The sequence below is a fragment of the Vidua chalybeata genome, chromosome 7 (assembly GCF_026979565.1).
Source record: "Vidua chalybeata isolate OUT-0048 chromosome 7, bVidCha1 merged haplotype, whole genome shotgun sequence".
Lineage (NCBI taxonomy): Eukaryota > Metazoa > Chordata > Aves > Passeriformes > Viduidae > Vidua > Vidua chalybeata.
The window spans coordinates 3,293,172-3,321,083 of NC_071536.1; the positions used below are offsets into that span (position 1 = coordinate 3,293,172).

At 52.4% G+C, this 27,912-nt stretch overlaps 2 protein-coding genes across 9 annotated transcripts in view; one reads left to right on the plus strand and one right to left on the minus strand.

Annotated features, from left to right (window-relative positions):
* Positions 1–2,795: 2,795 nt before the first annotated feature.
* Positions 2,796–27,912, minus strand: part of LOC128791059 (putative methyltransferase DDB_G0268948) — a 171,555-nt gene continuing 146,438 nt past the window's right edge. For 3 of the 8 annotated variants that reach the window (XM_053948404.1, XM_053948402.1, XM_053948403.1), the window contains 8 exons: positions 10,218–10,287; positions 9,374–9,446; positions 6,443–6,571; positions 5,984–6,144; positions 5,535–5,748; positions 4,835–4,935; positions 4,572–4,709; positions 2,796–3,213 (listed from right to left, as the gene is read on the minus strand). In XM_053948404.1, the coding sequence (XP_053804379.1) occupies positions 3,123–3,213; positions 4,572–4,709; positions 4,835–4,935; positions 5,535–5,748; positions 5,984–6,144; positions 6,443–6,553 (816 nt within the window). In that variant the 5' untranslated portion in view covers positions 6,554–6,571; positions 9,374–9,446; positions 10,218–10,287 and the 3' untranslated portion in view covers positions 2,796–3,122. The other 5 variants (XM_053948407.1, XM_053948400.1, XM_053948405.1 and 2 more) reach the window with 5 other exon arrangements.
* Positions 11,908–26,938, plus strand: MREG (melanoregulin). The gene is made up of 5 exons (XM_053948409.1): positions 11,908–12,008; positions 15,256–15,415; positions 23,084–23,174; positions 24,757–24,920; positions 25,684–26,938. Exons 1-5 carry the CDS (start codon positions 11,920–11,922, stop codon positions 25,813–25,815), a joined length of 636 nt encoding a protein of 211 aa, XP_053804384.1. The 5' UTR covers positions 11,908–11,919; the 3' UTR covers positions 25,816–26,938.

Sequence of the window (27,912 nt, forward strand, 5' to 3'; positions counted from 1 at the left end):
GAGCGCGGCCCCTGGCAGCCATGGTGGCTGGGATGGAGGGATGAGGATCTCTCCTGGGTACCCTGTTCAGATATTTGTGCCAGCCCCAGCCACAGCTGAGCCCCCAGAGACCTGGCTGAGCAGCAGTGAGGGCTTTTTAAACTTCATGGGATGGGGTTTGGTGCATCTTGCCCAGCAACGTCACGCTCCACCATAGCCCAGCCAGCAAAGGATGGATGCATTGGCCACAGCTCCTCCAAACTGTGCCAGTGCCAGCTCCTGCCCTGGCAGTGGAGAGTTCCCCAAAGCCAGCATGGGCTGGGGACATCACACTGTGCCCAACAGAGTCTACAGGGCACTGGGGACCCACCACAATCATCATTCCAGTCCCAGTGATGCCTCGTGAAGGCTGACCTAGAACAGAGGCCAGACAGTTAAAGAATAAAGTAGGGATTTATTAAAAGGATCTCCTCAATGGATCCACCTTGGGCAGTGCAAGAGCCCAGCCAGGGCTACACCCAAGATGAACCAAAATGGTCACAAAATGGAGACCGGTCACGGGGTCTCTCGCTTTTATAAGTTCTGGTCCATTTGCATATTGGAGTTAATTGTTCAATTCCAGCTTTAGCCCATGAAGTCCCATCCTGCTTGTTTTTCTCTCTTCAGTCCAGGTTGTTTGTGCTCTTGGGCCTGAGATTTGGATCATTTGTCCTTGGTTCCCAGCCAGAGAAGGAATTGTTTTGTCTCCCTGCTCTGTGAAGAGAGCTCACCATCCCCTAATATGAAGCTCAGAAGTGCACACTAAAGCAGCACAGAATGTGAAAAATAGAAAAGCTAAAATCTGAGGTATCACCAGCTGCCAATGGTGCTGTGCCAGGAGAGCAGCACAGGTGGTGATGATGGAGCTCCTTCCTTGGGTTCAAAGAAGCTTGCTTGGAGCAAGAAATCCCAGGTGTGGGATTTCCAGGTGCGAGAACAAAAGTGAAACCTGACTGTGGACAGGGCTGGCGTCAGCACAGGGTGAGGCAATCGCTCCGTGGTGACTCATGGGTTCCTGCATGGCACGAGCATGGAAAGCTGCTCGCCACAAGCCATGGCACTGGTGTGGGTAAGGATGAGCCCAGATGGCTCCTGACCCCAGTGGGCCAGTCTGGGAGGAAGTGACTCCTTCTAAACCAACCAGTGTAGGTAGAGAAGATAGAACAGAAAGCGTGCCCCAAAAAAGCCAGGTTTAAAAATAAACCCCTGGGTGACGTGTGGGAGCCCTGCCCATGGCCCCATGGTGCCAGGACAGGGGCATCAGGTGGGCTCTGCTCGTCAGCCACCACTGGACCTGTCCCTGCCAGCCCAGGGTGTCTGTGTCACCAAGGTGCCCCCAGCCCCACTGCATCCCCCAGAACCCTTCAGCATCTCCCAGCACGTGTGAGCTGCAGCAGCCACTGCAATGGCTGGTGCCACTCTGCTGCACCACCGTGCATGGTGGCGATACAATCCCTGCTGTTAACCTCATGGCTGGGCACTCACCGCAGGGAGGGAAGGGCTTTCCAATTAAATCACAGCCATAATTAGCGAGCAGACTTAAACTTGTGGTAAATGTAAAGTGAGGAAAGAACTTTTTCACTTTTTCCCCAGAGCCTTTCTGCCAGCACTGTAGGGACACAGGATGTTGCCTCCTGCAGAACCCCTCCCTGCCCTGGAATGTCTGCAGGGATGCACCTCACAGGGACAAGCCCTGCCAGCAGAGCTGGGGCTGCCCCGGCCCAGGCAGCCAGAGAGGCTCTCGGCATGGCAGCAGTGGTGGCACCCAGTGCCAGCCCGGGCAGGACAGACCCCTCGTGCTCACCCAGTAAGGGAGGCCTGAGAGCTGCTGCTGGCCCAAACCCAAGCTGCACCTGGAGCAGCCCCTCAGCCAGTGAGATCAGGGCCAGATGCAGTATTGCTGCTCCAGCACCTGGCCGTGGACACAGGGACCAGCCTCCCATCCGTGATGGGCTTCCCATTCCATAGCTGTCCTCCCGAGACCCCATCACCCTCCTGGGGGACCAACTGGGGGCAAAGCTTTTGCCCCCAACCCTGGGCAAGCTGAGGGCAGCTCAGCCAGGACCCTGAGAGCCCAGGATCTCAGCAGAAGTACCTCCAGCCCCTCTCAGCCCCCTCTGGGGCCAGGAGCAGAGGAGGCACTTCACCTTTCTTAATTAATGCTGATGTAGAACAGAGTAAGGGCACAGCCCTTCCCAAGGTGTCAGGGAAGCTTTCTTGCCAAGGACAGGAATTACAGGAAAGGGAAAGATCCCTGCAGAGGGTGGGTCCGGACCTGAAATATCCAGAAGGCAAACAGAAGGCGACCTGTGCCAGGGTATGCCCAGCTTTGAGCCCTCATGTCTCCCCTTGCCCCTCCCAAAAAATGCAGCCTCTAATCTTCCCTAAGATTGCAGTGTGGGTGAGTGATAGGGGTACAAACCTGCTCTCCCTTCAGCAGTGATCCCATCAGGGCTCTGAGCTGTTCTGAGGGGCCTCACAAGGGCCAAGGCACTCCTGGGGCAGGTAAGGTGCTGATACCTGCACCAGGGGTGGGGGCACACTGTGGCTGAGAACAGCCCCTTTCCAGGGCAGCCCTCAAAGACAGAGCACAGCTCCTCGCTTAGCTGGGGCAGGAAAAGGGGTCAATGGCCCTTCCTACCCAAAACCCACCCTCCCCACGGAGCAGAGAGGCACTGAGGGCATCAGGACACTCAATGTAGCACAGTTATTCCCACACCAGTGAATGCTCCACAGCCTCTTTGTAAAACAGGAACCACAGGCAACATTTTCTCAGCTTGCTTTTTAATTTTTATTGTGTAAGAAATGCAGTGAGTTTCTCAGCTGTTCTTATGATTCTCTTCCCCATGTGTTATTAAACCAGCACTCCACAATGGGACACTTCCAGTGCTGAGGGAGCAGCACTGGGCAGACAGCAGCACCAAGGTGGACAGGAACCTGAGGGGCATAAAACCCCATCTGCTTTCCACAGGAGACCAAAATTTCTATCAGCAAAATCAGCAGTAATCTTCCCAAGGAGTCAGAGCAGTCACAAGCAGGGTTTTAGGAGACAACCCACCTTCCCCTTCCCTTGTAGCACCAGATCAGGAGAAGGGTTTGCTCTCTCAGCATCCTTTGCACCCCAGCACACAGACATGCCTCACCCAGAACTCCACCGGGGTCTCACGAGAGGAAACTCCCATTGTCTCCAGCATCCTGAAAGGACAAGCAGAGGAAGGGTCTCACCCTGCCCAGACAGCTCCCACCACACACAGCACACAGGGGGGATGGCAAATGCTTCCAGCTGCTGCACAAGGGCTGTTCTGGTCAGTGAATAAATGAGCAGGCACCCTTTCCCCACAGGCCCTTGCTGGGGCTGAAACAGATGGGTGAATGTTGGAATGCAAGTCTCTCTGAGGAACTCAGATGAATGGAGGCGTTGAATTAAAGCCTTTAGAGAAATTAAGATATATTAAACCACACAGATATGAAGTAGAAGTGTAGGTTTAAGTTTTAAGTAAATAGAAGTGTGAGTTATAGTTTTTAGTAAGTTTAAGCTTTAGGTTTCAAGTAAGTAGAAATACATTTTAAGTGCCTAAAGAGGTTGTATTAGCTAGCAAAGGCCCTAAGGCCTAGTTTAAAGTTCAGCAACTTAGCCCTAGACATAAAAACACAGCAGAACCTTGCCACTAGAATAGAATATAATAAAATAGAATTATTCACATAAAATTACATGTGTAAAGAGATAGAACTATTCACGTAGATAGATAAACTTTTAAGTAAGAAAACAGATAGTACATTTGCATAAATAGATAATATTATATACGTCGCTTTTTAGAGAACTGACACTACTTTGGTACTACTTTTGCACATTAGAATCAAGCTTAGACTGGTTTGGAAAGAATGTTTTAGAATCATGTTTTTAGTTGATTGGATGTTTTGTGAATAAGAAGTCCCTGTAAAGGGGTGTAAAAGACAACATCAACGACCACCACAACCATCAACAACCACAACAGAAGAAGGAAGAAGGAGAAAGAAGAAAGAAGACTGTGGTCCCTGCTGCTGCTCAGGACATTGGACTCTGTGCCAGGGAAGAACTGTTGCTGCTGCTCCTGCACAGAACCTGGGACTCTGTTCCAGAGAGCAGCCTTGCAGCTGCTGCTCTTGCTTGGCACTCTAAGCCAGAAGGGTTTTGCATGGACTTTAACACCTTGAACTCTTTGCCTTCAGGCCTTGAAGACCCTAGACCCACTAAAGCTCGACAGGTGAAGAAGCAACCACCAATATTCTTCATGCCCTTTGCCAATTAAAAGCAAGGTAAAGAAACTCAGGATAGTCTCGTGTCAGAGGTTTCATGGATTCATCAGTGCAAGCACATCCTACTGCTATACAGGCTTAAAATCTAAGGATCTGCTGTTGAAGCCCTGACAAGTGTCCACCCCTGAGGGAATTGAGGGAGCACATCCCTGCACACTCCCCTGCAGCTTTGAAGGGGTCTGCACAACCTCCCTCTGCATGCACTGTGCAGGACGGGTCCTCCACATCCTGCTTGTTTTCCCAAGCAGTTTTCTCACCTCTTTTCAGTCTCTTGGAGGAGGGATGTTGCAGCTGTAGGGTCATTTTTCTTAAAGGTTTGATATGAAGAGGTAGACTCCATGTAACCAACCACGCCCTCAACAGTCATGGGAATTGGGTCATAGATATCAGTGACTCTACAAGAGACATGAGCAAGAAAGGAGCATTGGCAAGTTAAATCTCAAAGCCAAGGGAACATGGACCACAGGCTGACATGGTGGTGGATAAAATATCTGACACCATCAAAGGTGGTTCTGCTCACCTCTTCTTGTCTGGGAATGGCAAGGCCTCAAAGATCTCTTTGTAGTCATCCAAGACATATTTTACTCTATTATTTGAATATTTTAAAATTTTGTCCCAGCACTGCAAAGACAGTGTATTGAAAACAAACAAAAAAGACAGTGTATTGAAAACAAACAAAAAAACACTTGAAGTTCTCAGATGCCACTTAACTCAGGTTTGGGCCTGCATCTGATACATTCATCTAATGTCCTTTTTTTTAAAGACTCGTTGCATTAAAATACACCAAAATCTTACTTAATGTCAAGAATTTAAGGATCCTATTCTAGAAATAAGGCTCCTGTCCTCCCTACACAGCTGTTACTCATAGTGGAAAGTCTCCTTTTATCCAATTGTTAAAACACCCTTTGTCCAGAAAGACTCCTAAAAAAAGGCCTTCTTCCCAACAGTTTCTACTTCCTATTCTTTTCACGGTCATCAGGGCAACAGGAAATGTCTCCTGGACAATACCAGCTCCCAGATCTGCCCACCAGAGTCTGCCCCATCAGTCCTCATGTCCCTCTCTTCATGATCCAGCCAGCCCAGTGTGGAAGTCTCTAAATCCCTGCATTTACCCCACTCTGCATTAGGATTCCTCTCGTCACACCCCCTCGATCCCATTCCTCCCTCTCTGCGCCCGAGCGCTACGCGTTTCCCCCTGCCCTGAGTTTTTCCCAGCTGACCTCCCTGAAGGCTTTGGTGAGCTGTTGGGAGCAGCCCCCGTAGCGCAGGCTCATGTCCAGGGTGTAGGTGCTGATGGCCACGCAGCCGCCCGGCCTCAGCACGCGCTGCGCCTCCCGCATGAACCGCTCCACGTCAAACCAGTGCGCGGCCGTGAACGAGGCCAGCACGTCCACGGAGCCGTCCCGGAACGGCAGCTCCTCCGCAGGGCACACGCTGCGGGGCAAGGGGAAAAGCCACGTGTGAGGGGGTCACAGGGTGGTTTTGGAATGGTTTGGGATGCAAGACCACGCCTTGTGGGAGTCTAGGGTAATGCCTGTTCACACCAGCAATTCCATCAAATGGAGGCTGTGGTGCCGCTGGCTCTTACAAGAGTCGTACTCACAAACCACCTCCTCCACGCGAGGACCTGAACTCTGCCTTTGGCTGAGCCTGCTGTCCTGATACTCACAGGTAGGAGATGTTGGGTGTGCAGGGGGTGTCCTTGGCCTCCTGGATCTGCGCTTCGCTGATGTCCGTGCCCACCACCTTCTTGAAGTGCTCCCCAAGGAAGTGGGTGCCTTGTCCAGAGCCACAGCCAACATCCACCGCCAGCTCCGCAGGGATTGCTTTCTGCAGGGAGGAGTGGATGTGTCTCAGTGGGCAGCCACCCAATTCCTGTGCTTTTACCCCATTCCTTCCTTCCCCCAGCACTCACTCAGGAACAGCCTTGGCATGGCAGAACCCGCAGAAAGCCTCTTCTGTGCCCCCATCTGGCCATGACCGTGCTGCTTTATCTTTTCACCAATCAAGGTGACACTCCCAGAAACGTAAACACTGCCACCCACAATTAAATACTCCTTGGATTTTTCCCCACCCACAATTAAATACTCCTTGGATTTTTCCTCCAGCCTGGCCGTACCCCGCTCACCTTTTCCCGCAGGTAGGAGAGGATGGTCTGCTGCAGCTCTTTGCCCGGTGCAAACCTGTATTTCTGGTAGACGGCCGCATGCCCTCTGCCCTCGAACATCTGGGTGGCCATGCTTGGCTGACCTGGCACCTGGGAGGAGGCAGCAAGCCGGGGATGTCACACGGGACCAAACTCCTGCCGCCTCCCTAGCCCGGGACCGCAGGCACTGAAGCTTCCAGTTCCCGGCGGGGCCACGGGGAGGACTTTGCCCGTGAGGCTCCAGCAAGGGAGCGTGAACCCGCTCTCCAGGAATCCCTCCCACAGCCCTAAGCTCATCACAGGAGCAAAGCAGCGGCGTCCGACAGGAAAAGCTTTCTAGGTTTTTACACACCCCATAAGGAGCGTTTAACTCCATTGCTTCCCTCACCCAGCCGGCTGTTTCCTCAAATAATTCACTGAGCAGTGAAGCAGGAAAACTACCAGGTAAAACATGGGGCTTTTTCTTGGCTGGAATTTTTTGCCTTTCTTTTACAGGAATCAATTTTCTCGTATTAGCAACACAATCACAACTCCACCTCGCGCTTTCCCAACCACCTGCTGCTTTTCGGCACAAAAAGCCACCCAAAGCCTCTCAGCGCACTGAACCCATCACCACGCGTGGAGGCGAGCGGGGCCCTTCGGCTTGGGCGCAGCTCAGCCCCGGGAGCCAGGGGAGCCCCCCGGGAGCCAGGGGAGCCCCCCGGGCACGGCTCTGCCCGCTCCGGCCCCGCAGTGCCGGGCGGAGTCCCCGCGCAGCCCTGGCCCATCGCGCCGCCCCGGAAGGCTCCCGGCCGTATCCTGTTCGTGTGCGTGCCCGAGCAGGCGCTGTGCGAGGCAGCGGCGGCTCCCGGGGCTCGGCACCGACCCCAGGCACTGCCAGGAGGGCTCCGTGCCCCCTTTCCCGGGGAAGGACACCCGCTGGTGTGCCCGCGGCGAGTTTATCGGGCGATCCGCAAATGCATCGGGAGATCAAGGCTTGCTCTGCCTTCATGCAGGAAGAGATGCTCCACCAGCTCAGGGTGGAGCTCCCAGCAGGGAAGAGCAGCGCTTTCTGCAGGGACCCTCCCGGTGCTTTCCGTGCGCCCAGAGGAGCCTTCTCCCCGCGGCCACCCCGCTCCTTACCGCGGCAGCCCCCGCTCCCAGCGCCTCCCAGTCCGGAGCTGCGGGGCCGGGGCGAGGGGAAGGCGGGGGAAGGCGAGGGATGGCCGGCGCCGCCCCCGGTGCCGCCCGCCCGCCCCGGCAGCGCTGCCCGGTGCTCCCCTGCACAGCCGGGGCTGCTGAAATCCAGGAGACAGCTTCTAGAGGGTCAATGCCACCGAGATCCTGGAGCCGCAGAGCCGAGCCTTAGCCTTTGCACAGCTCTGTAGTTACAGCTTTCAAAATGCCCACGGATCCTGGGAGTCTCCACATCTCAGGAAGCAGATGGAGAAGCCAGAAGGTGCTGCAAGGTGGCAGAGCAGGATTCAAATGCTGCAGGCAGCCAAAGCCATACCTACAGAGCTCTGTCTGCGCTGAAGTCCCTTCCTGGTGTCCAGCAGAAAGAGAAAATGCAGCAGAGCCCCCAACAGCAGCACTTTAAGAGCTTAGAATGTTGGTATTTTGGAACTAGGCAGTTTGCCCTGCTTCGGGGCACGATTTTACCCCTTCCTTAGGAGAGTAATGTTAATTCCATGCAGCTGAGGCTAATGGAGCTGTGCTTTGCTGGAAGCACAGTCCCTTCAGTTTGTACTTTGCACAGCAGTCATAGGTCCGTGCTAATTAGCACAGCCTTTAAGCCACTCCTAACTTTAGGAGAAATCAATGAACTTACTCAAGGACTAAAGACAGAGGCTGGCTTGAAGCAGTTTGCTAAATCAAAGCATGTGTTGGAATTCTTGGGCTTGTGTCCCAAATATTTGGGCCACCTGCTGCTTAATTGTGCAGGGGTAGTACCTGCAGCAAGAGAAAACTGCTGCAGGCAGTTTTCTAAAGGGCCCTGTGTTTTCACAGCCTGGCTCTTTGGGGTTTGGACACCTCATTTTGCCTGTATTTTGCTGAGAGCACCACTGCAGACAGGAGGGGGTGATGTCCCAGGCCTGAATGACCTGCCCAGTTCCAAACTCCACAGTTCTAGGCAATGCACAGGTGATGTTTAACTACAGGTGACACCAAACACCTGCAGGAAAACAAAACACCAGCCAGGTATAGGCTGCAAATGGCACCAGGCCTTTTCTGAGCTCTCCCAAATTTGGCACACCAGATTCTGCTGTCTTTGGCTCCCTCCTCCATCCCTACTGTGCTCCCCAAAGGACAGCTACTCTCTGATGGCTCTGCACCAAGCAGAAATAAATTGGTCTCCTCAAGATTTGGGTTGCTGAGCCTTAGGCCAAATGTGGGTTTAAATGCCAGACACAGAGAATCAGACATTGTCCATCATCCCTGCCTGCCCACTTTTTAAATCCAAAGGCTTTAAGGAATGCCAAAGTGCCCTGGGGTCTTCCCAACTTGTTCCCCAAACCTTCAGACTCTGTGGATTTTAATTCTTTAGCAGGGCCCTGGATTAATACACCTCCATTGGGAATGCATCTCACTTTGAAATGTATTAAAACTGAAAAAATGAATCAATCTATTTTAGGAGACAAAAAGGCCAAAGGCTATTCCTGTCAGGCCTCCTGTGCCCACTGGTATTTTTTACCAACAGGTTTACCTGGGGATGGATTGCTTGGAGCTAAAGGAAGAGGAGGCCAATGGCACCATTACCCTGCTGCATTTCATTTACAAATTTAATTGTTTTAAATTTCATTTCAACTTTAATTGACCCAGAAGCTTTTTGCTGGACCGCACAAGAGGGAGGATACCCACAGGGCTGGGTGGGCTGGGGTCCACCTCCCCATCCCCAGGATCCCCTGAAGAAGTCAGTGATATTTCTCCTACCTTGTGGAAAACTTGATTTAAGATCCCAGTAAGGCTTCAGCTCTCGGGAGACTCTCCCCTGTTTATTTGTTCTCTGATGGAAAAGCAGCAAGATTTATTATCACAGCAAGGAATAAAGGGATTGGAAAATAGTTGGTATTTCTTCAAGGATCTTTTCAAAGCTAGAGGGCTCAGACTTTAAATTAGTGAAGAATATAATTCTGTCTTAAATTGTCTTAAAAGCAGTGGGGTATGGATAAAGTTCCTTGCAGGGAAGGGATTTATCCACAAACCAGAGATGTCACTGTTGATGAGTTAGAGCTGTGCCTCAAGACCTCAGCTGGCATCAGGGCTATCCGTGCCTACTCCCTGGCATTTGCAACCCAGGAAAAATCAGTGTCTGTGTCAAAAGCAAGCCCAGATGAACAAGAGACCGGAGAGGGGAGGGAGAAGGGAATTCCCACAGCAGTGACTGTTTTAGGGAAGCGCGTCCCTGCCCGTGCAATTCCCGGATCCTTGCAATGGCAGTGGCTGGTGATTGCCGTGCTCCAGCACACAAAGGGCTGGAGGGGAAATAAAGGCAGGCAGGGACACACTCAAGGGCAGAGCAGGAAGCCTGCAGAGGAGAGAGCCCTTGGCTTTGCAGTCCTACCTCACCCCTCGGCTCATCCGGCGGTAAATCCTTCCTGATGGAATGACTGATGAGCAGCGCTGGGGCTGGAGCATGGGCTGAAAGCAGAGCCCAGCACTGGGGGCTTCCAGAAACAATAGCAGCAAGTCCTTCTCCCACTATTTCACCTTTTAATTAAGGAAGCTGGGAAGTCTGGTTGTGGAGCCACTGAATTAAATGAAATTTAGAAGTCACCTGGGAATCTGTGGCTGAGCAACCTGAGATATCCCACTTCCCACGCAGGGGCCGGATCCAATTAGCAGTTCTGGAATAAAAGGAGGGAGAGAAATGTGAGCTCAAAATGATCGTATTTCACCTTTCCTTGCATGCACTCTCTGGGCATGAGGATGTAGTAGCTGATATTATTTTATCTGCTGGCACAAGCAAAAAGTCCAGTGGCGTCAGGAAGCTGCTCTACTAAAATTAAATAACTTTGGGGATGTGCATGGCCAAACTGCCTGTTTGGGCTGCTCTGAAATGCAAACAAATTTGTGTGGCAATTAAATAAGATCCAGGACTGTCTTAATTCAGAGTTTAAGCTTTTCCTTCTTGGGGTCCTAGCCAGGCATGTGGTAGAATGTAAGAAAGTGAAAGGAATGAGAAGGAGGTGTCTTTACAAACTGTGGGCCTGATGGTAGGTAAGGCCAGATAGGGAGAGGTGAAAGAAGCAATGGGGGAACCATAAATTCCATAGGAATTCCACTAATTGACCCAGACTGTTACTCACTCAAGACTGTACTAAATCTCTGGATTTAGAGAAAAAGAACAGAGACACAAAGAAAAATGGGGGTGTGGGGTGGGGTATACATTAGAAAAGGTCTTGGGTATCAGGCATTTCAGGAAGTCTGTAGCTCTCAAGTACCTCAGCAATGGGGAAAGAGAGAGGGAAATGCAGCTGGGAAATTAGGATAAAAAGGAGGCAGTGTCCTCCAAAAATTTGAAAGACCCCAGCGAAATACCCCGTGGCCTCAAATACCCCTTTAACTCAAATAAAGCTACAGAACTCCTCTGTCTCCATTTTGGACACAAACCTCTGGTGTTTGTGGATTAATTTTCCTGACAAAAGGGAGAAAAAAAGGAAGGCAGTAATATTTTAGGCTCTTCTGTTCTTCCTCAAAAGCCCTTGTACTGTGAGACAGGTGAGTCCATCCCCCCCTGCCCACTTCCCATTGCAGCTCCCAGGATCACAGTCCTGTGTCCCAAAAGCCAGGTGGGAACAGGCCTGGAAGTGTAGTGGTGCAGAGGCTTGGAAAAGGGGGATTTTTGGGTTCTGGCCATGCTGTGGTGGCCAGTGATGGTCTGTTCTAGTGGGAGCATGAGGGCTGGAGGCTGCAAATGCAATGTGGCATTGAGGAGGATGCAGGAGGGCACAGAAGGGTGCAAGACAGTGCAGCAGGGTGTGGAAAGGTGTGCGAGGATGCAGGATGTGCAGGAGGATGCAGTGGGATGGAGGAGGGCACGTGAGGATGCAAAAGGGCAGGGCAAGATGCTGCAGAGGACAAGAGGGTACAGGAGGGTTTGGAAGGGTGCAGAAGGGCGCTTCAGGATCCAGGAGAGTCCGGAGGGGTGCAGGGGGTTGCAGAGGAGTGCAGGAGGATGATGCAGGACAGTGCAGGAGGAAGATGCGGGAGGGCGGTTCAAGGAGGATGCAGAAGGACGCGGCAGCGGCCGCTGCTCCGGGGGGCCGTGCCGGGCGGGGCAGGGCAGGGCAGGACCGGAGCGGGAGGGGCCGGGCGGGGCAGGGCAGGGCAGGACCGGGAGGGGCCGGGCGGGGCAGGGCAGGGCAGGGCGGCGGGGGCGGTGCGGAGCCCGGCCCGGCCCCACCGGGGCGGGGGCAGGGGACGGCCGTGGGGCCGGCCCGCCCTGCCGTGCCCTGCCCGGCTCTCCGGCGGCGCCGATGGGGCTGCGGGCCTGGCTGCGCTCGCTCGGCTGCTGCGGCTGCTGCGGCGGGGAGGCGGCGGCGCCCGAGAAGGAGCCCCTGCTCAGGTGAGACCCGGCCCGCCCCCCCGGAGCCTTTCCCCTGCCCCGCTCCCCGCGCTGTCACCGCCGCTGGAGCTGGGCATCCATCCCCTGTCGGAGCGCCCGGGGCTCCGGAGGGATCGTCCCCGGCGGGATGGAGCCGCTTCCCGCTCTCTTTCCGCCCGGGTCGGCTGCCACAGGGGCTGGACTCCTCCTGACAGCCGGCGATGGCCGCAGGAGCCCTGCCCGCGGCATCCCCTCGCTGTTCCCCGGCCGTAGGGACGCTCCAGCGCTCGTCTTTCCACGGTGGGATTTCAATAGAGGAACAAAAAGGGGGGCCCTGCATCCCTGGCCAGGGGGTCAGGTCCCACTGCTGGCAGCTCTGGGTTGTGCAGGGCTCTGTTCGCAGGCTGGGGTCGCAGAATGCCAGAACGGACTGGGATGGAAGGGGCATTAAAGCTCGTCTAGTTCCACCCCCTGCCATGGCCAGGGACACCTTCCACTATCCCAGGGTGCTCCAAGCCCTCTCCAGCCGGGCCTGGAACACTTCCAGGGATCCAGGGGCAGCCCCACCTGCTCTGGGCAACCTGTGCCAGGGCCTCCCCACCCTCACAGGGAAGAATTTCTTCCTAACACCTAGTCTAAATCTCTCCTCGTTTAGTTTAAGACCGTCCCCCCTTGTCCTATCACTATCTGCCCCAGTAAAAAGTCACTCTCCCCTTTAGGCACTGGAAGGGCTCTGAGGTCTTCCTGGAGCCTTCCCTTTTCCAGGTGAACACCCGCAGCTCTCAGCCTGGCTCCGTTCAGGGATGCCAGGGAGGAGATGACGATGCTCAGCCCGAGCCGGCTTTAAGGGAGAGCTGCGTGTGCTGATCTCTGGGGAGCAGATCCTGCTCTCCTGCTGTCGGTCGCATCCGCTTTGTGCACAGAGCGTGAGCTTGGGGCTGTTGAATGAACAGATTCTCCCTGACCCGTGGAGAAGAGCTGTGCAAGCACTTAAAGAGGGCTTGCGTGTGGCAAAACACCCGCGTTTTGTGGCGGCTCTCCCTCCTTCCCCGATGCCAGCCGCCCTCCTGGCACCGCAGAGGGTGTCCCAGCCGCGGGATGGAGCCGGGACCGTGCCCTGCCTGCGCCATCGGTGCCACAGACGCGTCGGGGAGGAGGGTGCCACGCTGCCGGCTGTGGCATCGGTGTCAGCTCACAGCAGAGCTGGGAACACACGGCTTCAAACGCCCTGATTTCGCGCTGGTAAAGCAGTTACCTAAATAATAACCGGCTAATCCCAAGCATGGGGCCTCGGGGCCAGGAAATTGGCATTAACCTCCCGGGAGCCGGGCACACGTGCGGAGAGGCTCCTTCTGCTGCCCCGTGGCCGCGGTGGCTGTCCCTCACCTGGCACCTCGCTTCAGTAACAGGCTGGTGATCCAGTTAATGCTGGCCCTAAGGAGGAAAGCCTCTATAAATTCTGGGAATTGGAAAAGCACCTGCCTTTATACACGTGTGCCAGCGTAATTAATCTAACAGCCTCATCGCTGTCCCTAACAGCCTAATGCTTGCCCGTCTCGGGGGGCTGTGGGGTCTCATTTCACAGTGGGGATCCTGCAATAGCTTGCTGGCTTTATTTTTACTGCAGCGCTGTTTAAAGTGAATGAATTGCTTGAGATTGCAGCTCTTTTAGCTGAGTTTTAGGTTTGGGAGCTGGTGTTGCAAAGCGACCAGGCTGCTTGGTTGTCTCTTGATGTGTGAAGGTGGGGTCTGGCTCGGATGGTGTGCTCAGGATGAAAATAAAATAAATATTTGGGCTCCAAATGCTAACATTTAATGTGAACTGAAAGCCCCCTGGAGCAGAAATCTGTTGATGAAGCATTGGTGCTCACCATTTTCTGGATAAAATCCACAGTGTGAAATGCTCCCTGTCCCTTCTGGTGCCACAGAGACTCCTTAACCTGCAAAGCCGCTGCTGTTCACGTGCTTCTTTTCTCCCTCCCAATTTTTCCTTTGCAATATTGCTTGGAAGAGCTGTTGGCAGAGCTCTCTGTGCTGGTATGGATTTGCTGACTCCTGGGTGCTGCCACATGCCTGACAGGACGCTCCATGCTGTGATTTGGAAATGGGAATGTGCTGGGAAGTGCCCTTCAAGCTGTGAGGGAGGGAGTGGCTTAGAAAAGCTCAGGTGTGGCAGTGTTATTGCTAAATACTGGTGTTTTAAGTCGTTCAAATGTTAAGCATACATACTGGGGTAAATGCCTGAGTGGGAAGAAGCTGTGGAAGGCAGGGTGGGAGTGAACTCCTGCTGATGGCACACTGGCTCCTGAGTGCTCCCTCCCTGTCTGCTCCACCACTGAAAAACGGTTGTGCCCTTCCACACCCTTCAAGTTACCTTTGTTTGCTTGTCTTTAATGGGAGATTATACAAGATTATCTTTCCCCTTATTACCTGTTGCTCAGGTTTTTGGTTTGTTGAAAGTCTAATTAACCTTCCTGCTGGAATGCTGATGGGAATTAGGTTTTTTTTAATATTTCATCTATGTGCTGGAGCTCCTCTTAGCATCTTTGTATGGCTTGGTGCCATGGTACCCACAGTGTTACCTGAAGTTTCTCTGGATGGGTTCCTTGGGAAAGGAATGGGGTTTGGGTAGCAAACAAAATAAACAGTGGGTTGTTCTGGCAAGAAGTGAGCAGGGATTTCCAGAGGGTGGTAAGGCCAAAAATAGTTCTGCACTTGTAATGTTCTGCTCAAGCACCTGGACATCTTGCTTAGACACTTTATGGAAATCCCCTGCTAAAAATCCTCTTGGCAGAAGTGTCCTTGTTTAAAAATTGCACATCCCAATAGCAACATAAAGCCATAAAACACAGAACTGCCCCAGTGCAGAGAAAAGCTCCCCACCTCTGTGGGGACTGCCTTCCCAGAAGATAATGCTCAGCTTTGCTAAGCAAATAAAGCCTGGAGATCACTAGAAGGCTGAGGACATTTCCATTTACAAAATAAGATGGGGCTGAATATCCTTTCCATGACTTGTGTGCTGCTTGCACAGCTCAGCACATCACTGCAGCTCTGAGGTAGGAGCTGCTGTCTGGGGGCACCTGTGGGCATCGCATGGTTTGGTTTGCACCGTGGCTTCCCTGCTCAGGATGTTTGCTAAGGAAAAAACCTCTGTGCCCCCCATGCCCCCTGCTCCCCTCCCTCCTCTCTGGGAGAGGGGAGGGCACAGCAGTGGGCACTGGGAAGGCAGCAGGGGCCAGCCCGGTGCTGACGCTGCCTGTCCCTGCAGTAACAACAACCCCTACGCGTCCTTCGGAGCCACCCTGGCGCGGGATGAGGAGCAGAACCTGTGGAGCACCCCCCACGACGTGACCCACACCGAGGCCGACGACGACCGCGTGCTCTACAACATGATCGTGGTCAGGAGCCAGCTGGACAAGGACTCGGAGGTGAGGGCTGGGCTGGGGGGGTTTGTCACCCCACGGGTTTGGCAGGGTGTGGTGAATTACAGAATCACACAATGCTTTGGGATAGAGGAGACCTTATCCAGTGCCACCCCCTGTCCTGGGCAGGGACACCTTCCACTAGCCCAGGTTGCTCCAAGCCCTCTCCAACCTGGCCTTGGACACTTCCAGGGATCCAGGGGCAGCCACAGCTTCTCTGGGCATCCTGTGCCAGGGTCTCAGCACCCTCACAGGGAAGATTTTTTTTTTTCCTAATATCCCATCTAAACCTACTCTCTGTCAGTTTGAAGTCATTCCCCCTTGTCCTGTCATTCCAGGCTTTTGTAAATAGATTTGCCCCATCCTTCCTATAGGATTCCCTTCAGGCACTGGAAGGCTGTAATTAGGTCACCTTGTCTTCTCTTCTCCAGGCTGAACAATCCCAGTTCTCAGCCTTTCCTCACAGCAGAGCTGCTCCATCCCTCTGATCACCTTGGTGGGCTCCTCTGGACTGACACCAGCAGGTCAATGCCCTTGCTTCAATTCAGCTGCTGTGGAGACCCCAGAGTCCCCCAGTGTGGTTCATGTCAACACCAGGTCCTCCCACCTGTTCCACCACCCTCCAGATTTTATCCTACATCTGGTGTGGATATCTCTGTGGCCATCTCATCCCTGGGAAGCTCGGGGGTATCTCCAGCACCTGATCCAGGAGGAGCTGCCCTGAGGTGTGGTGTGTTTCTCACCTCCACGGTACCCTTGGGTTCATGTCCCTCTATGGTGAGAATCTCCGTGTTCTCCTTGGCTGGGATACTTTCAGTGCCCTCCCAGGGCATTATCCCTTTGAGCATAAATTGCCTCCAGACTATTTTCTCCCCTCACTCCCCATCCCCTTTGGAAATCTCTGTTTCTGTACATCTTTGCTCAGCCCAAACCAAAGGTTATGTACTTTCTGTGGAGGAGTGAGGGAACACAGCAGCTGACTCTTAAAAACCAAGGCAGTCGGGAGGTCAGTAATGGGCTGCCTACGTGCAGGGATGTGGAAAAGACACAAAGTAGGCTTGAGCTGGAGACCAGGGACAGATGGACTTCTCAGGGAAGGAAACTGAGAGGAGGAATAGAAGAGACAGAGAAAGGAAAAGAAAGTGACAGGGAATGGGAAGAACATGAGGAAGGTGCTTTACAGTGGCTAGGAAACCTTTGTTTCTCACATATCGGGAAGCAGGGAGATTCCAGGGAGGTTTCCCAGGCATTCATAGCAGCTGGAACATGCTTGGGAATGATGCCCTGCAACCACCACAACCCACCAAGGTGTGCTGGGAGCTCTGGGGCCCAGCCCCATTTGCTGCCTCCCCAGGCTGCTGCTTTGGTTGGACATTTCCCTGGTTTGTCCTTTCCGTGGCCGGGCTGACGTTTGCGCGGCCCTGGCAGCGCCCGGAGCGCCGCTGCCGCTGCGGGGACGTGTCAAGTTCAGTCCTGCCCCAGTGGGATGCACGGCAGTTCTCGGGAAGCAGGGAACTGCCACGGCTCTTAGTGGGAAGGGAAAAATCATGGCTCTTACGTAAAGGCTGTTCTGCAGCCCTGATTTCCTTTGCTAAGGCACTTCAGCACAAAGGAGATTGCAGTGGCCTGATTAGGAGCAGGCTGTAGCAAACAGTGACACATTTTTCTCCTCTCTGATTGCTTTCATGACTCCAGAACAGGAGTTATGAAGTTATGAGTTAGCAGGAAAGCCTGGGGGCTTCATGTCTAACTTCAACGTGATCCTACTTCATCCAAGAGTCTGCAGGAGTGTAACTGTTTCTCCTGTGATAGTCTCTGTAAACCAAAAGCCAGCTCAGCTTTACAAGGAGCCTTAAACTCCAGAGAAATCAAAATTACAAGTTGTAATTAGCTAAAAGAGGTAATGGAATGTTTGTATACAGTTGGTCAGAATCCCCATTTAATGGGTTGTTTTTTTTTTTTGGTGAGTTTGATTTAATCGTGGTGTTTACAATGGATGGTTTTGTAACAACATTTTCATGGTGGCATGTGACCTTTGCGGCTCGGACTGGAGATCTCTTCCCTCCCCACTGCTGCTCTCTCTACCTTGAGTTGCTTGTCTGAGAGAAGCCAGGGAGCTTCATCCATCCCAAAGTGGCTGAAGGAAAAAAGGACAGCTCCATTTAGGGGGCTGCACGGTGCACAGCAGTGTTGTGTGTCACCCTCGTTCAGGGGGCAGGAAGAGCATCAGTTGTGGCTGAGCAGGAACGTGCTTCTGCCCCTGCATGTCCTAAACCCAGTGTGCCTGCCTGTCCTAAATCCTGCCCTTTCTCCTGCCCTCAGTGTATCTGTAGGGTTTTTAGTGGCTCTGAGCAGTCCCCATGCCTGCCAGTGGACAAAGAAAGCCCAAAACTCAGGGGGCTTCCTCTCAACAGCAAAGGCAGGATCACACAACTCTGCTTCTTCATGCAGTGCAATCAATAAAAAGCCTGGGGGCACAACATCAGGGCAACAGTAAGGAAAGTTTTGAGGAAAGCCAGTGCACTTTATGCACGTGGCCCCGTGCCCTTTGCAGCCCAGGATTGGCAGCAGCTCCGCTGTCCCCTCTTACAGCTGGGAAACTGAGGCACCACAGGGAAGCCCAGCAGGCTGCTGCAGTTTCCAGCTGCAGCTCTTGCTGGGTGGCAGGACAGGGAGGGGCTTGGAGAGCAAAGCCAGCATTCCTGCACTTGGCCCCTAGTGCCAAAATCTCTCCTTACTCCAGCAAGCATTTTAAAACTAGGCCAGATTGCAGTGCCCTCTCCTCCTAACGAGACTTCAGCTCAGAGAGAGAGAAAAAAGTCTGATTGCAGAACAACACTGGGCTGCAAAAGCCATCATCTGCTTGGGGGGCTGCTCTGCTCCCAAAATCCCCAGGGAGAGCTTGTGGATATTGCAGGACTGAGGATGGAGGAACAATTTTCTTGTGTGGTGCACAAGTGTTACAAAACCCTAGGTACTTCCTGTGGTTAAAACTGGCTGAAAGGAGAACTTGCTGCGTTTCTGCTCCTTCATTTAACAAAGAAATTCTGGTGGTGCAGTGCACTCACGGTATGCTTTGCCATTCCCCACCTGTATCTCAGGGATTTCCCAGCACAGGCCTTTGGAAGGATCCCAAAGAGCAGGTTGCTGTCCATCGTGTGTTCCTGATCTGCATGGCCCCATCTTGGCAGTGTTGGTGCCCTCCCTTGGGGTCAGTTCTTTGCCCCCACGATGGGGCAGGACCCACACCTGATCCATGTGGAGCTGTGTTTTCCTCCTGTCCCTGCTGGCAGCTGTGCTCTGGGAAATTTGGCAGCTCCAGCCCAAACTCAGTGTGTCCTTAGCTTGCACAGAGAAAACCAGGAAAGCCATTGCTGAGGGGCTGGTCAAGCAGATGCAGCCTTTGAAGATGAGAGCCATCATCACAGATTTGAAGGCTGGGATCATGTCTCAAATATGGGAACAATGGGACGTTTTTTCCCTACTCTGGCTCTGCAGCTTCATTGAGCCTGTTGTAGGTAAAATAAATCTGAGGTCTGGTGGTGAAAAGAGCAGCAGGGGCTGCACTGGAGCTGTTGCTGGGCCAGTGTGTGAGGTGCACAGAGTCCCCTCCATGAGGTCCCCCCTGGAGTGGCCCTGGTTTCTCCACAGCCTCTGCTGGGGTGTGTGGAGTTCCCCAGCCGTGGGCAGGGAGCTGTGCACCAATCCTGGCTTCAGAGAAGGAGCCAGGGCAGCTGTGCCACAGCTCTGGGAACAGAAACTAAAGGTGGCATGTTACATGGTGACTGAGGAAAACCCCCTGTTCTCATGGCTTGCTATAAATCCAGGGTTTCTCTCTTCTCTTGGCTTATTCCCTAGGGAAAGGTGGGATCATAAACCCCATAGCAAAGGCAATTCCTCAGCCTGCATCCCTGCAAGGGGCCTGGCTAGCAGAGCAATGCTGGCATGATCCCCCTGAAAAGCCCATTAATGAGCTGGCAAGGCCTATTTTTCTTTCTCCTCCTGCTCTCCTACAGGATTATTCTTTTCTAAACAGGTCACAGAGAAGGTCAGAATTGTGACCAGCTGTTACTGGGGCACAGAGAGGTGATGGGATTTATCCAGAGCTGGGGATGCTGGCTGGGGAGCCCAAACCCAACCCTCTTAATGTCTGTATGCCTCTCTTAAATTGAATCCAATTTAAGCTTCTTCTGAGATGTCAGTCTTATATTTGTTCAGCTACTTCCAGTGGAGCAGAGCAGGAGCATCTCTAGTACCTGCCTGCACTGATATTCTGCAGTCTTTCCTTGATAACTCTGTTTTGACCTCATTTCTAAAATAACTCTTGAACAGAATGGTGACCTCAATTGCTTCTAAGAGAATAAAGGCAATGGATTTGGTAGAGGATTGTTCTGGCAGCATGAAGAAAGCTCCCTAGTAATTAGGAAACTTTCATATGATCAGGGATGAGAAGCTGGACAGTGTTGCCTGTTCTCTTGGCACATTTTTTTCCCAGAACTCTGAGTTATGTACCAGCCTGGCTTATTCCATGTCATTTGGCATTTGCAGATTTAATGGTTCACACTAGAGAGTCTGGGGAAGTTTTCTAGATAAATATTTGAAGGGCTGAGCATGTAGGGAAGGGAGGCAGTGGGGTTTCCCTACTGCTCCTGGGATAGTCTCGACTCACACACTTAGGGTTTTCTCAAGCCCCCACTGGCATCTGTTCTGGCCTGCTCTGTAGGTTTAAAGGGCAAAACTGGCTGCAAAAAACAGGTCTGGGAACTGCAACCTGCTTTGGTTCCCTGTGGTTAACTCAGGTTTTGGAAAAAAAGTCCATTTCTTAAAGGACTGCATTTGAGTGCATGGCTGGGATGTCCCAGAAACACCCCACATTGGTGTGTCAGTCTCCCCCTGTGCTTTCCCAGTCCCACGTTCAAGAAGCCTCTTCCCTGGCCCGGGAATTCTTCTGAATTCCCGAGGAGGCCGAGGGAGAGGGGTTTGGTGTGGAGCTGCCTGCCCTGCCCTGCCCTGCCCCGCCCGGCCCCTCGGAGCGCTCCCTGCTGACCCACGGCCTCTGATCCCTCCCCAAAGCCTCTGATCCCTCCCCAAAGCCTCAGATCTCGCCCCTGCCTGCGCACGGGCAGGGCAAGCTTTGCTCTTCCTCTGCTGGGTAGCTCAAGGGAGATGCTTTTTAGAATAATTTTGGGTGTGGAGAGATGCTCTTGAGTTTATTCTCTCATTAAAGGCATGCAGAGCACCGCCCGTGGCAGTTCAGATGTCTCTGCTGGAAGGAATTGCCTGGGAAGATCCAGTGGTTTCTGAGACTGATGGAGAGCAGGGCACGAGTCCCTTTGAGAGCTCAGCCCAATCTCATCCTGATAATTTCTGCTTCTCTGGGTCTTTTTCCATGGCTGGGAGCATCCTCCTCCCAGCTTTCTCCACAGAAGTATAAACCGATGCAACTTCATGCTCAGGCAAAATAAATCCCACCAGAACAAGAGGTCCCACGCAGGCACCACAGTTAAGCATCATTTTGTATCCCAAAATCATTCCTTTGCACACTCCCCAAACTCTCCATCGACAGGATACTGTCAGAGCCCCCCTGGGACTGAACATTCACCATATTCACTTCCATAACACAGCTCAGACACTGTGATGTACAAGAAAGCCATAACCTAGATTCCCTTAAAAAAAAAAAACAGACAAGGGAAAACACGCTGCTGTTAATCCAGAGAAAATCAGGAGCAGCTTCCCTGCATGCTAAGCACTGCTCTCCATGCTTAGAGAGGAGTCTGGCTCCTGCCATGGGTTAAATCCCCACGGGCCTCCAAGCTGCTGCTGGGTGCCAGGAGGCCACATTTTGTGGAGAAGAGCATCTTTCCCAGTGCCCCAGCTCCCTAATTCCACAGCGTGAAGCACGCCTGGGATCACAGTGGCTGTCTGGAGGGATTGTCTGCACTAGAGGCCTTGTTTCTCTCCGTGGGAGGGCAGAGACACGCAGTTATTCCCCAGCAGCATGCCCAGACTGGCTCCCTCTCCTTTCTGCCTGTGCCAGGGGGTCACGAGAGGGCCGAGGTGTTTCCAAGGAGCCCCTGCCAGCGGGGACCAAGGCATCATGCAGCTTTTCAGCCTCTTTCTAAAACCTCTCAAGTTTTCAATAAACTTCCCACAAAGCTTTAACATAATAACCCCCCTCTTTTTTTTTCCACCCAGAGGAGCTCAGTTCCCAGCTCTGAGCTGGGAGAGGAGAGTCTTGCCCCTGCCTCATTCCTCTGGTGAAGGGCTGTCCTGGTGCCTTGTGCTGACAGCCAGGTGCTCTCCTGTGCAAACAGCAAAGCTGGTCTCAAGTGCCACTTCAGGACAGAGGGAAATGTGCCTCTGGAAGGGGATTTTGTTTTCTGGGAGTGAGTGGCTGTGGCAGAGCTGGTTCCCCTGCTCTCCTGACCTGGAGTCACCACTGTCTTTAACCCCACCGGCTGCTTTTTCCAAAGTGTAATCTCCCAGGGCTTCCTGCAGTTAGTGCTGATCAGCAGGAAAACAGGCTTGGCTTTAACTATCTGCAGTCATGGAATGTCAGCCACATTCAGGGAAAAAACACTAAGGGATCTTCAAATCTTTATGGAATCAAGCCAGCTCTCTGACCAAGTACCAGAAAACAGTGGGATTTCTAACACAGGGCTGACCTCTGTGGGTGTTGTTTTTCTGCTCTGAACCCAGCATGGCCTGTAGGAAAATCTCAGGGTGACAGCACAGATTAACACCTGTTTATTCTTCAGGAGCCCATCTAGGTAATCCCCTGCTGAGAAATGAGATTAATTAAGATTGTTAGTGGAAGGAAGTTATCAGGTGATGTTGTGACCCTGCTGTTGGGCTGCTTCTAAAAATGCACCCTTTGCATTGGTGAAACTTGGCTAGGAAGAGCTGGGAAAAGTGCTCCTGGTTTTCTTGCAGAACACATGCATTTCCACAGGAATGCATGCTTATGGAATATGGAATCATTTAGGTTGGAAAAGTCACCTGAGGTCATCGAGTCCAGCCATTAACCCAGCACTGCCAAGCCCACCATAAGACTTGTGCAGGTGTGTTTAAATGTGCTGGTGTGACTTTAATAAATGACCCCAAAGCCTCCCCTCTTGCCCAGTATCCCATTATCCAGCTCTAAAGCTGGAGGTCCAGTGCAATATTTCAACTGTGCAGTGAAGTGAGGCATTAACTGGCAGCCACTGAGGGTTATCACATCAGATGGCTCCACTTCAGCCCTCATCCATCCATGTGCACCTCTTTCAAAAGAGGATACCCTGATCTTAAAAAAAAAATCAGTTTTTCTTGTTTGTGAGTACTTCTGAGCACCTGCCTGCTCCAGTTCATGCCAAACAGGGCTCTGTGTCTGAGTGAGGAGCAGTTGTCAGCAATACCTGAGCTAAATGCTGTAATTTCAGGGAAACTGAAAGCTATTTTGTACAGAGAAGACACAGAAGTGCTGAACCAAGTGTCAAGCTAAATATTCTGTGTTGGTCAGTGTCATTTTTTTCCAGGGGCAGCAGCAGCCTGGTCATTGACCTTCACAGCCACCACCTCATAGCTCAGTGCCTACGCCAACTCTGCACCTCTGGCTCCCTTCTGCAGAGCTGAAACTCCTTGAAAAGCAGCAGATTCCATTGTCTGAGTGTCTCTCATCCCTTTGCTTTGCAGGAGTGGCAGAAGCTCAACTATGACATTTATACTTTACGGCAGACCCGGAAAGAAGTGAGGAGCAGGTGGAAACACATTTTGGAGGATTTAGGTAAGCTGGAGGCCAAAGGGATGTAATTCCAGTGGTACTGAATGCCAGATCCCACCATGGCTGAGGATGGGAACAGCTCCACAAAATCAAGCTGGAGAGGAGGGAAGTAAAAGGAGGTTGCTGAGCGATGCCCTCGTGTGTCCCACGTGGTATCTGAGGCTCCCCGGGGCTCAGGCACGGCGGGGAGGGGACAGGGACACCGTGTCTGCAGGCACATCAAAAGCCCATGAGCCATGATCACCTTCCAAGCCCATAATAACATGCACAGCCACCATTTCAAGCTTCCTTGTGGAAACCTTGCAGTGGGAGTTCACCCTGGGTTTTTCTAAACAAGATAAGCAGGAAGGAATGAATATTCCTTCCAGATGGGAACACAGATACATCTATTTCGTTTTCTTAGCCAATGGCAGCTGATCAGAGCTAAGCCACTCACCTTGTTTGCTCTCAAGTGGGTTTGAAATATTCTTTCACCAAGTGGAATTGCCCCACAGGAACCCCCCTACTGCTGTTTCCAAGTGGTGGTGGTGGGTGTGGCGGGGTTTTCCCAATTGCCTGGCACACAGCATGTGACACTCGGGATGTGCCAGCACATCAGCTGGGTGACTTCCATCATGCTCTGGAGGTGGGTGGTGGTTGATGAGAGGAGGATGAGTGAATCTATTCTAGGATACCCTCAGTGAGCCAGAGATGGGTATCTCAGCCACTCCTGCCCTACCTGCTATTCTGGCATTTGGGTGGGAGGAACACCATAAATCCATAACCAGGTGTCAACCCTCATCTCCAGCCAGGTGCTCACACAGCCTGTGCAGGCCAGGCTTGGGAGGGATCACTTGGCATCCTTCCATCTCTCACTGCAGGCTGACAAAGGCTCTCCCACATCCCTCTCATATCCACAGTGGCTCGAGATGTTCTGCAGAGGCTGGGGAAGCTCAAGGCCAGGGATCATTTGGCCTTAGTGATGCTAAATGAGCAACCAGATGTGAAATCTGCTATTTTCTGTTATCTAGGCTTCTGCTTTAATCATAAGCCCACCACTCTTACCCCATAAGTGTTTTCATGTGAGATGCATCACCACCAGCCCCCTGGAGGTGAACACGAAGAGTTAATGGTAGCCATTGCATTTAAAGACCCCTGCACTCACTCTCCACCACCTTTCCTCCCCTGGATACCCTTCCTATAATTGATGCTGACTGCTACAGGAACAATTAGCCTGGTGTTCATCACTGCCACAGGTTTTATCCCTGTTACCTGATTTAGGGAGCCCCACCAGCCCTGAAAGCTCTGGTAGCATCAGGAGCATGGAAGAGCTGAATCAGCACCCTGGGTTGTGCATGTTCACACACCTTTTCTCAGGAAAACCAGCAATGAACTTGCTGTGATTACTTTTGTGATTTATTTTCCTCACCAGCAAGTTTATACCTGTCCCACAGCCTGCCTGAGGGAGTGCTGGTTTGCTTTAGGAAGTTGGGATGCAACTGCCCAGGGTGGAGGGGGAATAAGGAACCTTCCAAGAGCCTGAAGGGCTCAGGGATGACCCTGCTCTCATGTTTAATGACTTGTTTCTGTAACATCTCTTTCCCAGGTTTCCAGAAGGAAGCAGATTCCCTCTTGTCAGTGACCAAACTCAGCATCATCAGCGACTCTCAGAACATGAGCAAAGCCCGGGACATCTTGTTAAAGCTCTCAGAAGAGACCAACATCTTCCCGACCAGCTGGGAGCTTTCCGAGCGCTACCTCTTCGTGGTGGTGAGTACTCCGAGCTCACCTTCCCCCACCATCCAATCTTCAGGGAGCTCACATGAGGGGGAGGAGAGCAGGTGAGCCAGAGGATGCTCAGATACATCTGGGGTGATCCCCTCAGATGTTGCACTTGGAGCTTGGTGTTCCGTTTCCTCAGAAAGGCCAGTGCTGCAGCACCATGAATTCCACACCCCTCTGCAAGGTCCCTGCAACTGGATGCTCTTGCATCCCATACACGAGGTGGGAAAAGATGCTTGAGTGCGTCCAGAGGAGGCAACGAGGCTGGAGAGGGGCTTGGAACACAAGCCCTGTGAGGAACCACTGAGGGAGCTGGGCCTGGAGAAAAGGAGACTCAGAGATGACCCCATACTCTCTACAGCTCCCTGAAAGTGGTTGTAGTTAGGTGGGGTTGGTCTCGTTCTCCAAGCAGCAGCTAACAGAACCAGAGGACAGAATCTCAAGCTGCACCAAGGGAAATAGAGGTTGGATATCAGGAAAAAGTTTTTCACAGAAAGAGTGATAAAGTACTTGAATGGTCTGCCTGGGGAGGTGGTGGAGTCACCATCCCTGGATGTGTTAAAAAAAGACTGGATGTGGCACTGGTGCCAGGGTTCAGTTGAGGTGTTGGGGCTGGGTTGGACTCGATGATCCTGAAGGTCTCTTCCAACCTGGTGATTCTGTGAAAAGATGAGGCCTAATGCCTGAGAGCGGCTGTGCAGGGACGTGCCTGGAACATCCCACAGTGAGCACAATCCCCTTTGTTTGGCAGGACCGCCTCATCGCCCTGGACGCCGCGGACGAGTTCTTCAGGATGGCCAGCGCGGTGTATCCGAAGCGGCCCGGCGGGGACAGGGCGGACGAGGCCCCGCGGCCCCTGCAGAGCGTCCCCACGGTGCCCTGAGGAACGTGCCTCACCGGCGTGACAGCGCTCCTGGACAGGCTCCTGGGGCAGCAGAACGCCCTCCTGGTTTCCCTGTGGAGAAGCGAGGGGCGGGCGGGAGAGCAGCGAGCCGTGCCCGGCAGGAGCGCACGGAAAGGCGGACGCTGGCCCCGCAGGGCACGAGGGAGTGACAAGTGCCCTCGAGTAGCCCCGGTGGGACACCACTGGACAATAGTGTGTGCAGTAGGCACGGGGAGGATCTGCCATGCAAGGCGTTGCTGCCAGGAGCTGCAGAGGTTCAGGTGCCTCTAGCTCCAAGGGCTGTGAGGAAATCCACCTTTCCACCTTCTGCTGGTTCCTGCCACTGTCCCCTCCCTTGGGCCTGCCAGCCAGGAGGAGCAGCGAGACAGGATAAACACCTCCATCATCCACAACTCTGTGACTCTGTGCACTGGTCCTCTTCCTCACCCCAGCCCTCCAGGCAGGTGCCAGGGGATTTGGGAAAGAGGCAGGAGCCGTGCCAGGACAGGATTTCATTCCAGGCAGCAAAGCCTTGGAGCAGTGTCACGGCTGGGTGCTCCATCCCCAGCCATTAGTGGCTGAGGGATGTTTTTATCAGGGGTGCTCAGCTTGACATCTTAAAAGAAGGTAGAGTTTAGGAAGGTGCCAAGTTCAGAGCTGCTGAGAATTTGGCTCTTGGAACATTGATTGCCCAGCATCTCAACCTATTTTGAAAAGTTTTGATCTTACTTGCCTAAAAAAACCCCACCACAAAGCTGCATGTACTTGGCAATATAAAAATCCTCATTACCAGCAGGGATGGTATAATGAACATCCTTTTAATCTTGGGGTTTTGTCTGATAATGAGCAATAATTTTTAAGCACTGGATTTGATAATTTAAAAACAAGTGGAAGTTCTTCACTGATGAACACACATGCTGCTAATCGGCCAGTTGAAAATGCTGGTTACACAGGACCTCCCAAAGTAGCAAACCAGAGCTTTTATTTGTTTATACCTACAGTGTTTGAAAAACAAAAATATTTATGAGCTGTTTTTGTTTGTCAGTCTTCCTGGAAACATTTTTGTCAACTCAGAACAGCAGGGAAAACTGAGTTTAATAAAGAAAACCAGCCTTTCTTACTCTCTCTGTGAACCTATTCAAGTAACAATGTTTATGTTATCTGCTGATAGTAAAAGGGTTGGGATATTTGTAGACCCTCTGGAGCTTGTTCTCCACACACTTTAAATTGCCTGTTGACTTAGGAGAGTTACATTTGCCAGCCTAAGACCCAAGTCTTTGTAGGAGATGATGAAGATCAAATTTAATTTCAGTGGGATTTGGCATTAGATACCCATTTCTTACTGATTTATTTTTTTTCTAGCAGGAGTTCAGCTGCCGTTTGGAAAACCTCACGTGTTTTTATAGAAAATAAACTTTGGTCCACGACAAATCCAGGGTTTGATTTGAACAAATTGTCGTGGAACAGAGAGATCCACGCTCTGAGGAGCGCCGTGCCAAGGTGCCCGACGCCACCCAAAATCAGCCTTGGCACGTTGTCACTTACAGTGCTAGCTGTTATTTAAAACCACCTGATGAGTCTGGAAACCTCAGAGGCAAGAAGAGAAATCCTTTTAGCTGTGCTGCTTTTTTTGACCACGGAGGTCAGCGTTCAGCAGTGCCTTTGCAGAGCTGCCCCTTGCTGCTGTCACGGCTGTCAGACCGGTTCTGATGCCACCAAAATGCATTTCGTTGTAACTTCATAGGGCAGACTGCCCAAAAAGGACAATAACCAGTATCTCTGAGTGAGTTCAGCTGCTGAAGTAAGGCCCCGTGCGGGGAAAGCGCTGAGTTTCTGAGTGCAGCCACAAGGAGGAGCTGGGATTTGTTGGATGAGAGCGGAGCCGCTCCTTCCCACGCTCGGCGAGGAGTAACCGGCTCAGAACTTCTGTTTGTGGACTGATCACAACAGGAACAGAAAAAAGCCTGTCAGTCCCAGCACTCAGCTAAAACTGGTCATGGGGTATCCTGAAAATATTGCAGAACAGCCTTTGGTAAAGTAGAAGGATGCAGAGCTTTGGAAAATCTGCAACTTGAAAAATGATAGGAACCAGCAGAA

Bases quoted from the DNA above. Each gene is read 5' to 3' on its own strand.
- MREG (XM_053948409.1), top strand. From the start codon at position 11,920: ATGGGGCTGCGGGCCTGGCTGCGCTCGCTCGGCTGCTGCGGCTGCTGC. The intron at 12,009-15,255 runs GTGAGACCCGGC...CTGTCCCTGCAG, and splicing joins GAGAAGGAGCCCCTGCTCAG to TAACAACAACCCCTACGCGT. The intron at 15,416-23,083 runs GTGAGGGCTGGG...TTTGCTTTGCAG, and splicing joins AGCTGGACAAGGACTCGGAG to GAGTGGCAGAAGCTCAACTA.